General features: G+C 39.0%; 1 protein-coding gene across 3 annotated transcripts in view; it reads right to left on the bottom strand.

Annotated features, from left to right (window-relative positions):
* Positions 1-632: 632 nt before the first annotated feature.
* Positions 633-10,584, bottom strand: part of LOC145978391 (28S rRNA (uridine-N(3))-methyltransferase) — a 47,035-nt gene continuing 37,083 nt past the window's right edge. Inside the window, exons 1-4 of one of the 3 annotated variants that reach the window (XM_083111005.1) lie at positions 10,366-10,446; positions 4,263-4,579; positions 3,434-3,660; positions 633-1,206 (exon numbers count right to left, since the gene is read on the bottom strand). In XM_083111005.1, coding sequence (XP_082967131.1) covers positions 678-1,206; positions 3,434-3,660; positions 4,263-4,565 — 1,059 coding nt within the window. In that variant the 5' untranslated portion in view covers positions 4,566-4,579; positions 10,366-10,446 and the 3' untranslated portion in view covers positions 633-677. Of the gene's footprint in view, positions 1,207-3,433; positions 3,661-4,262; positions 4,580-6,893; positions 7,079-10,365; positions 10,447-10,584 lie in introns of those variants that run through there. The other 2 variants (XM_083111006.1, XM_083111007.1) reach the window with 2 other exon arrangements.

Genomic DNA, 10,584 nt, shown 5'->3' with positions numbered 1-10,584 from the left:
AGACAAAAGTAGCAAAAAAAATTACGCTAAATAACAAAAATCAAATCAAATTTGATTAACATGCAAAGTTAAAAACATAATTCCTATTTATCATATTAGTATATTAAATCAATATAGAGTCGTCTGGAAAGTTACTTAAATGTACCTGAAAAAGTTAGGAATTTGGTTTTCCATAATCAGTTGCAGCCTGGACTGGTAACTTTAGTTGTCAGAAATCTTCCAGAACTGTGTTTCCTTTTATTTCCAAGCAAAATAATGTATCACCATGTCATGAAAGCTACTTACTGAAGTGAACCTCTACCCTTTCACTAGTGATTCTATCCTGCTATGAAAAGTTAACATGATGAAGTGGACTGAACATGGAAAAAAAAAAGTTTGAGTCCAATTTATGCATAGACAGGCTGTGAGATCAGAACCGATATGTGCTTCTGCCATGGATTGAGCCTAGAACAGGTACCTCCATCATTGGGAGGCTGGTGTTTTCATGCCATGTTATTAACTTGTGAAGTTGTAATCTACCTTCATAGACACCCTGTTACAAGAGGAGGAGGAACCAATACCATGTGAACACTAATCCACACCACAAAAATTAAAAAGGATTGTGGTTTAATTCAATGCTAACATTAAAATGATTTGCTGAGGGATCACTTCATTTCCACTCTCGCAATACATTGAGATTACACTGAACTCAACTTTGAACAAATGCTAGATAATGATATAAGAATAGCCTCTTCTGTCCTTATGGTTCTCGATCCCTGATTCGGACATGTATTCACGTACATGTCAAACAATAATCCTGGATCCTCAGCATTGAGCTCTTTGTCATTATAAAGAGCATCCTCAAGTCCTTGTAAACCACCAAACACGATGAGAACATGCTGAGACGATGGCAAACTTTCGTGTATAAACTTTCCTTTGTCCGAAGTTCCTATCGTAAGATCATACCCCCCTTTATATGGACACTGAGAAAACACCTTACTAAGGGAAGCAGCCAGCCTCACGTTATATCCCCAATACAGTCCTGATTCAGTCCGAGGAAGTGAAGGGGAAACTACAATGCCTCTCCTCCTCTTCTTGCCTTGCAACTTAACTGTGACACGAAGTCCTGGTTTCAATGTGCGATCAACTATTATGTCTTCCTGTAGCCCAATGTTCACATACGAGCCATGACTTTCCTCGATTGGACGAAATACAACAATGCCTTCTCTACAAGAAAAGAAAAAACTACCATTAGCAGAAATACTACAAAAACAACCTTCGCCCTATTAAACCCAATCAGAGTTGAAGAATATCACGGAACTTTATTTGGTACTTGCATCATTTGTGTTACCAATATTACATGAGAAATTGTAATAGTAATTCATTATTTTGCATTACTTTCCTTAATAAATGCAGAATATGCCTCCCTGATGGCAAAGTGGTTCAGATCTTATCTGTGCATAAAGTGGGACTTGAACAAAAATTCAAATTCGATAAATTGGAAGATTTATTTGCCAGGACAAAAAATGCTATCATTAACTTGTGCAGGTAAAGTTACACTGCGGAAGCATGTACTACACAGAACAGATGTGATACAATAAACACAATTAAGTGTTTACCTGAGTATGACAAGCCGGACCCTGTGGCTGAGTGGTTAGCACACCATGCTGCTACGCCAAGGGTACCAGGTTCGAATCCCTCTCGGGCTTGGTTGTTTGTGAATGTCCACTCATCAATTTCATCCCCATCTTCGCAAATTAGCCAAGAGGCACAAAACACAAAGTAAAAAAACTAAATCAATTAATCAATTATTGTATGACAAAGTAACAGTAACCATAATACATTACTTTTGAGTAATTTAGCTAACTCAGCACCACATGTAACAAAAATGAATTCAAGCATTTTTTTTTTAAAAAAAAGGCAAAACCGAATAAACAATAAATATAAATCGTGATTGAATTCAGAATGCTATGTCAAAGAGTGACATCAAATAATTGTGCTACAACAAATAATTTACCTTTAATGAAAAGTAATCATAAAGACATACTGAAACTTGGACCCTGGCTACATTTTGAACCTGAAACTTTATCAGTATTCTACCCTGATGCCATTATTCACATCATGCCTGTAGTTTCCCCTGCACGAAGACACCACATGGAATTTGCATTTGTTCACATCTTTCAAAATATTGTTTGTATTTTTGTTACTTTTGTGATATCACTTTGGCATTGATAGTAATTAGATGAAAATAATGAAGGAACACTCACACCAGTAGGGATTTGAACCAAGGAAATGCAGTGGCACATTTGAGAAAAATATTTTTCTTTTACCACAGATGCAACATTCTCTATTTACTGATTCAGGGCAATGATTTACTGGGATCTATAATACCATAAATATTATTTCAATCAAGGAATGATGATGTCTGTAATTTTTTCAAATAGTTTTTCATTTGACGTCCATCGGTTTTCGACCTACCATTTACAGTGGGATCTGAACTGCTAAGTACCTTCATCTGATACTGAGCCTGGGGTATTTTGATTACAATTTTTTTTAGGTAGTGGTAAAAGTCATTTATCGCTGGCTGTACGAGTCGTATCTCCAGTTTTCATCGGAGATGAGTTGATGACATTATCATGTTCCTTACAGGTTAATGCATCACATTCTGAAGCAACGTATCTGGCTGTCAAGTCGTGTGAATTATCAAGATCAATAAAATGTTTGTGTAAATCTTGCAGGATATTAAAAAATCCACATATGTCAGTTTTGTCCTGCAAAGTCAGTCCACATGGACATTATTCATCTAGAAATATGTATTTTAAATTACAAAATTATGAACTGAGATGGCAACTGTTTACAAAAAACAATCAATGAACATGTGTTTCTAAAGGACTCAAAAACTAAGAATATGTACATAAGCATGTATCTATGTATGTAATGCCATGCTCTGTCCACACTAGTGGTAAATATATAGTGGAACTCAGATTTTACGTTCCCGGATTTTACATTTTCCCGCATTATACATTCAATCTTGATGGTCCCAACATAGTAAAATGTTACGAAATTTTCCTCGATTTTGTATTTTCCCGTATTTTAAGTTTTTCAGTTTGGTCCCATGAAAAACATGAAATTGAGGTTCCACTGTATACCTACTAGGTATGTTACATATGTTTACTACTATATACAAAAAATACAAAATGGTTAATGACAATGCATTAGTTTAAACTATTATGATTAACTGATTTGGTGTTTTAAGTCCACTTTATGAACAGTATAAGGCTAATCGAGATTGGACATACAGTTTAAGTGTGATCTGAACCACTATGTGCCTCAACCGGGGAGGCCCATTAAACTGTTATGTTATCATAAACATTGAAGGTAGAAAAATTGGTTTTTAAGTCATGATAAACACTGGTGATACTCATTAAATGCAACACAGAACTTGATATCTTACCTGTACATCGATTCATCCTGCTGACGTAAATGGTGTGGAGCATCCAAAGGATTTAGCACACCAGCAAACCTCAAATCTTTATGAATAGGGAAGATATGTTTTCTTAAGTACTGTGGACACTCCAGATATTGCAGCAACCTTGCAAGCTTCAAACATCCATGCCCAACTTGCTTGTTCCCATTTCTATCCTCCTCATATGAAGTACACAGATCATCAAACACTACTACCTATAGACATAAACATAAAAAGAGACTTAGAGGCATGATTGTCAAAATTTAAAGATTTTCAAAATGCATTTACTACAGGGGAGGTTCCTCCAACGTTGGTCACTGGTCACGACTAACTGTTTAAGAGAAGCACTAAGTGATTGGGCTCCGAGTGCGGGTTCGAGTCCACCTGGGTTCTCAGCCTGTGTACACGACCAGTGGCAACCTACCATCATGAGGAAATTGGGGAGCTATGAGTGAGTAACGTAACCCGGTCACGGATATCTCATACAACGGCTGGGAGTTCGACATGCTGACCCCATGTCGCCCCATTACCGGTTGAAGATCTCCACACCTCTAGGTAGGATTGTGGGAGGGAGACTGGCAGTATATTATAAGTGATTACTTGTTAGGAGATGAATAACATTCAATATGGAAATTTATGAGCAAGAAGGATACAGTAATAGGTGCATGCATAATGTCAAGATTAGCATTTAGCAATTGGTAGGTGGCCAAGTGTTTTAGTATGACATTAAAACCTCTGCAAATGATATGAAACAGTGAAGATTTTTCTTCAAAATAGTAAAACAATTTCTTACAGTACTAACAATATTATTTCCTACCTCATCAACATTAAAGATGCAGGCTGCTCTTGCAATTTGCCCAGCGAGATAAGTCTTTAGCTCTGGTGTCTGCGCATTGTCAATAATTGATCCAGCAACAGCAATGCTCAATGTGTGCAATTCACCTTTATTGGATGAGGATACCGTGCCATTCTGGCTGGCAGCTTCCGACTCAATTTTATTTTGCAATTTCTTCTTTTTAAGCTCTCTCTGAAGTTTTTTCTCTGACTTTTGTGTTTTCCACTCTTCCCGTTTTCTTTTCTGTCCCTTCCAATTTTTAATTTCAGGAGAAACTGGAGACATGGTCAATTTTGTACCTAAAATGGAAAAAAAAAATCAAGTTATAAACCATATTTATAATCAAATCTTGTTTTGAGAGTAAAACAAAAATCCTGTGTGTTTAAATCAATAAGTTATCTGATGTAGGTCAGTATTATCTTTTTCTTGCTGTGTCAATAGCAAATGAAAGTGCAGAAATATTACAGCAAAATCATACTAGCCTGCTTTTATCTATTCTATCTAAACTAATAAATGTTAAGAACATCTATCCTAATTAGCCTAACAGATTAGATCATCATATAGCATAAAGTAGTTGAACCACATTGTACAACGTACAGCATCAGCAGACTAGCTCATCCTCTTCTCACAATTCGGGCCTTTCCAATGGCACAGTGGTAGCATCGTCGCTTTGTAATTAAGGGGTTTTAGGATAGGCATGGCTTGGTGGGGGCAAGGGAGTCGCCTCCCCATAATTTTCAGGTATTATGTAAACGAGAGGGATTTGTTCTACTTAGAAATAGAGGCGGATTAACAACTTTCTCTCAGAGGGACGGGTGCCTCTACGGTGTCCCTCCTAACCTTAGAAAAAGAAGTATATTTCTCCTGTACTCAACAATCCCTATCTGTTGTCAAGTTCTTTTCAGTACTCCAATCTTTCACCCCCTCCCATACCTTTCACCGCCCGTGGCACGAGCCTATGCCCACGTACCTACAGCCTTAACATGCGTGTTGTAAAATGTCACATTGTTTGCTATATTTCATCCTAAGTGCGCAAAGCTTCTTATCCCCTAGCAAGAGCCTCAGCGGAAAGTGGACCCAATGTTTACGGACTTCTGTAACTCACTCTTTCACCACTCTGAGAGATTGCTCTCCACTCTTTATCGATGAAAGCTGAGGTGGAAAATGTCTTGATGGACCTAATACCTAACGATGAGGACTGTGCACAGATTAAACTGGAGGAACTGTTAAATATGTTTGAAGAAAGCCATAATGCATACCTTTGTCAGGAGCATAATTTTAAATGATTGAAAATTACAGTTGAAATTAGGGATGTGTGGAATTGTATTAATAGTTAGTGTATGTAGAAGAAACTACATTGCAAGACATTGTTTCAGTACTTCCCACCACCTAAATTTCTCAAAACATTGCTCTTTTATTGGGGGGTTCTCTACGCGAAATAAAATCTTGGCTATATGTCTACCTGTGGCACAGCTCCCCTGCTGCCCTAAACTACGGTCTTTCTACGGTGATGGCACCAGCGGAAAAAAGTCAGGAGGCTGAGGTGATGGGAATATTTTCCGGAGGCAGTCACAGATAATGTAGCTCGAAATACTATACAAAAATATCAATTTCGTCTTATTTATGTAGTTTTAATGTTCACTGAAGGAGATGGTAGGGGGACAGACTCGTTGATTGGTGTATCCTCCATGCTCCAAGGGGCTGACACTGTTCTGCATATGTGTTGCAAAATGCTTCAGTGTTAAATTTATTTTATTCCAACTGTGTGAATTATTTACCAGTATCTGAAAAAATGAAATGAGGCCTTGGACAGTAGTTCCTACGCCACCCTCAAGGTCTTTTGGAGGAAGTAGGCCACCTCCAGACAAATTGAATTCATTATTGGAGCCAGACATTTATTATACCAATCATGATACAAGCTGGTGGCCGCGGTGGCTCAGTCGGTAACGCGTCTGACTACCATGCTAAAGGTCCCGGGTTCGATTCCCGGCCGGTTCAAATCCGGGAACTTTTCTAACGGTGGAAGCGGCCCCGGTGCATACCCAGCGTCGAATAACATGGGTAAAAGGTAAAGTGTTCCCCTGTGCATAGCACCACGCCATGAAGGCGTATAGGGGGTGTGGGGGTAACGCCCCACACTTTCTTGATCCGGTCGTGAGTGGGGGTGATGTGATCAGCATCACGCCCCTGACCGCCTTTACCCCCCAGGGTTTCCCCCAGGTACCCATGTTATTCGACGCTGGGTAGGCGCCGGAGCCGCTACCACCGTTAGAAAAGTTCCCGGATTTGAACCGGCCGGGGATCGAACCCGGGACCTTTAGCATGGTAGTCAGACGCGTTACCGACTGAGCTACCGCGGCCGAATAACATGGGTACCTGGGGGAAACCCTGGGGGGTAAAGGCGGTCAGGAGCGTGATGCTGATCACATCACCCCCACTCACGACCGGATCAAGAAAGTGTGGGGCGTTACCCCCACACCCCCTATACGCCTTCATGGCGTGGTGCTATGCACAGGGGAACACTTTACCTTTTTACCTTTTTTTTAATCATGATACAAGCATTTTACACTTTGATCTTAGTCAAAAGGTCGAATAGTAAGGTTAGTCCTTTACCAGATTATTTTCATGTCCTCCAACTTTTGACTATCACCTTCTTTCAGCTCCATCTATCTTTCACAGCATCTCACTTCTCAGTTTCCGTGACAATTGCCTCCTGTTCTCCCCAACTACTACCTGGTCATTTGTATTGCAAAATACCTTAACATTTGCTTTGTTTCATTCCATCTTGCAAATTACTTATCAATCTGAAAAATAAAATAATGCCCTTGTAAGGCTGTCTCCAACGAGCCTCCTATTGGCTCCCTTTAATCTGTCCTTGTGCGTGTCTTTAAATGCCATCATGTTTTTTGCATTTCATTCCAACTGAGCAAATTGTAATTTATCAATAATCATTTACGACATTATGAGAAAAATAAAATACAACGTGCCCTCAAGTGCTTCAGGGGGCAATTTTCCCTTCCGGCCAATCCTTTAATCTGCCTTTGCGTCATAACCCAATGTGTTATGGTGAATGTGTGCAAGTAACAATACTGGTGATTGAATACAAACTTTGTTTTTTTGTGTAAGGTCATCTAACTGAATGTTTTTCAAATTCGAAAGATAATCTTCAAAACATATTGACAGTCCCTGTGAATTCACTTCTTTTTTGCCTCCGAAGACTCTGGACATATGGACGCAACACTACTGGACAAGAAAGACTTCACCACCATGCTGTTTTATGTACTGATATCTCGAATATTAATTAGCCGATTTAGGTGTAGAGTACAGACTGTAACTTCATCAGGACTAGAAGCTTTACTCCTACTGGTAAGCCATAATGTGGTATGCAACATAAAACACACATGCCTGTCTTAATTAATCAATAACTTGTATTTTGGACAAACTTCAGATTCAAGGCTCTTGCTAAGCTCATATATTGCGTCTCTTCCACAAACCAAACTTTACTATGTTTTTCTTAAAGTTTCTATTAGTCCTATTCACCAAAGTAAGTATATAATATAGTTGAGAAAGTAGCGCAGTCTTCCCTCCCGAAGCTTAAAAAAGAGGGTCGTGAGCGGTCCCAACCCTGACGTCACTCACGGGACAAGGGTGACGCTGTAACTGACTATTCCGCTTGTTATAGGATCTGCATTTATGCGAGGGAGCGTGAAAGTACCTTGTGTGATAGTGGAGTTTTCTTTTTTTTTTTTTTTCAACAGTAACACTTTGGAAGATACCGCGCAATTGTGCTGTTGCTTTGTGTCCTAACAACACAACAAATAAGTACAGTAGGTTGATTGATTGATCTGCTTTATTTTACTTCACTTTTTGTGCTACTTTTGGCTAATTTGTGAAGATGGGGATGAGTAATGACATGATGAAATTGATGAATGGACACTCGCAAACATCCATGCCCAGGCCGAGATTCGAACCCGGGACCTCTGGCATTGTAGAGCGATGTGCTAACCACTCCGCCATGGGGGCCAGAAAAAATACAGTAGGTGTAAGCTATTTTTCGTTCCCAAAGGCTCCAATTATGTGCAAGATGTGAGTTTCAAAGTGTAAGAGATTAGATCCTGTTAACACCAAAACAGCTGGATGCCGATTACGAACGAAACTTAAAAGCAGAACTGCTGAGCATTACCTGTAGACTGCAGCTTAATAAAAACGATGTACCAAGTTTAAATTTGCCTGGTTGTGTGGTGAATTGTAGTGTGCAACAGCCAAATTACATAATCGATCGAAGTGGACGTGCCAATAAATGTCAGATTCGAAAGCGACAATGGACACGGACCATTTCCAGCAAGGTTAGGTTAGGTTGGGTTAGGTAAGCAGTTAGAAAAAGATCTCGTAAAAAAAAGGCATGTTTGGATACACTGGGGTAAATATGCGATATCGCCCGAACGGATTTCTTCAAATTTACAGGAGAAATTCCCTGTATTGTTAAATTATACCAAATTTACTATCCTTCGGACACCTCTAATTTTTTTCGTTTAGTCAATTTTTGACATTCGTACTTACGTATCTGCTTCGTGGAACATTCCTGAAGGCGTATCAACGTTGTTTTGATGAAATTAGATCCTGATATTAACACGACACCAAATTTTAACTATGTTTCCTAACCTAACAGAATTAACCTAACCACGCGCCAATGGTTCGCAATTATTTCCAATTTCTAGATCCTGATACTAACACGACACCAAATTTTAACTATGTTTCCTAACCTAACAGAATTAACCTAACCACGTGCCAATGGTTCGCAATTATTTCCAATGTCTAGATCCTGATCCTAACACGACACCAAATTTTAACTATGTTTCCTAACCTAACAGAATGGTACTGCTTTACTATACCGGAGACACCTATCAATGATATATTTCGCAATTTTTTACATTACTAACGTACTATTCTGCATTGCGGAACATTTCTTTAGGTGAAATAATGAATTTCTAACGAAAATAATGTCTATTTCTTACATTAACGAGTACTTACTGTTGTTCCTTATTTCCCACAAATCATGCACGGGTAACCCCAAAAACGGTAACACTTTACTATACCTGAGACAGATTTCTTCAAATTTACAGGAGAAAGTACTTACGCAAATCATTTTCTGTAGCGTTGTTGATGTTCGGGAATGTAATTTTGATTCATTTTAATGCAATTGCATGTGGTTTTGTACGAAAATCTATTTCCGACGCGCTTTTGCTGCTGCCTCCATTTGCTTCCTGCATGAGAGCAGAATACGCTCTCGTATTGTCCGTATATGCTTAATTGAATGAAAGGAGTGCTAATGGAACCAAACCTAACAGGCCTAACCTAACCTAGTAGGCATACCTCGTCCCCGTGATGGTTTGTGGGGCTATCGTGAATTTTTGGGCTAACGTCAATGGTTTTTCTGGCTCAAGGAACGATCAACGGTAAGCTATCGCCATGTTGTGTGTGGAAATAAACAAGAACAGTAAGTACTCGTAAATGTAAGAATATGCATTACTTTCCTAACAAATTAAATTATTTCACCTAAATAAGTGTTCCGGAATGCAGAATAGTACGTTAGCAATGTAAATAAGTGCGAAAGAAATTATTCCCAGGTGTCTCAGGTATAGTAAAGTAGTACCCCAAAAACCATTGACGTTAGCCCAAAAATTCACGATAGCCCCACGAACCATCACGGGGACGAGGTATGCCTTCTAGGTTAGGTTAGGCCTGTTAGAACTCCTTTCGTTCAGTTTAGCATATACGGACAACATCGGCTTGTAGCAGCAGCAATAGCGCGCATTGTGCTCTCGTGCAGAAAGCAAATGGCGGCAGGAGCAATAGTGCGTCGGAAATAGATTTTCGTAGAAAACCACATGCATTCGCATTAAAATGGATCAAAACTACATTCCCAAACATCAACAACGCTACAGAAAATTATTTGCGTAAGTACTTTCTCCTGTAAATTTGAAGAAATCCGTCTCCGGTATAGTAAAGTGTTACCCAGAATTTGAGCAAGTGTACGTAAAGAAAAACAGCACAGAAAAATTAAAAAACATATGTAAAAACTTACTCCCGTTCCTTTTTTCTGGTTAGAAGAAATCGTGCATTTGCTTAGGGTACAAAGGCGGTGGAGAAATGTCCATCACCATTTTCATTCAGTCCGTTTTTAACAACGTCGTGATCATGAATTGAAATAAAAACGTCAATGAGAAGAGGTTAAAGTATTATTCTCAAGAAGAAAATTCCATTCTTGAAAACAGCATAGGATGTATAATACAAAAGGAAAAAA

The sequence above is a fragment of the Lepisma saccharinum genome, chromosome 24 (genome assembly GCF_977018435.1).
Source record: "Lepisma saccharinum chromosome 24, izLepSacc3.1, whole genome shotgun sequence".
NCBI classification, from domain to species: Eukaryota; Metazoa; Arthropoda; class Insecta; order Zygentoma; family Lepismatidae; genus Lepisma; species Lepisma saccharinum.
This window is presented reverse-complemented; position numbering and strand designations above follow the sequence as displayed.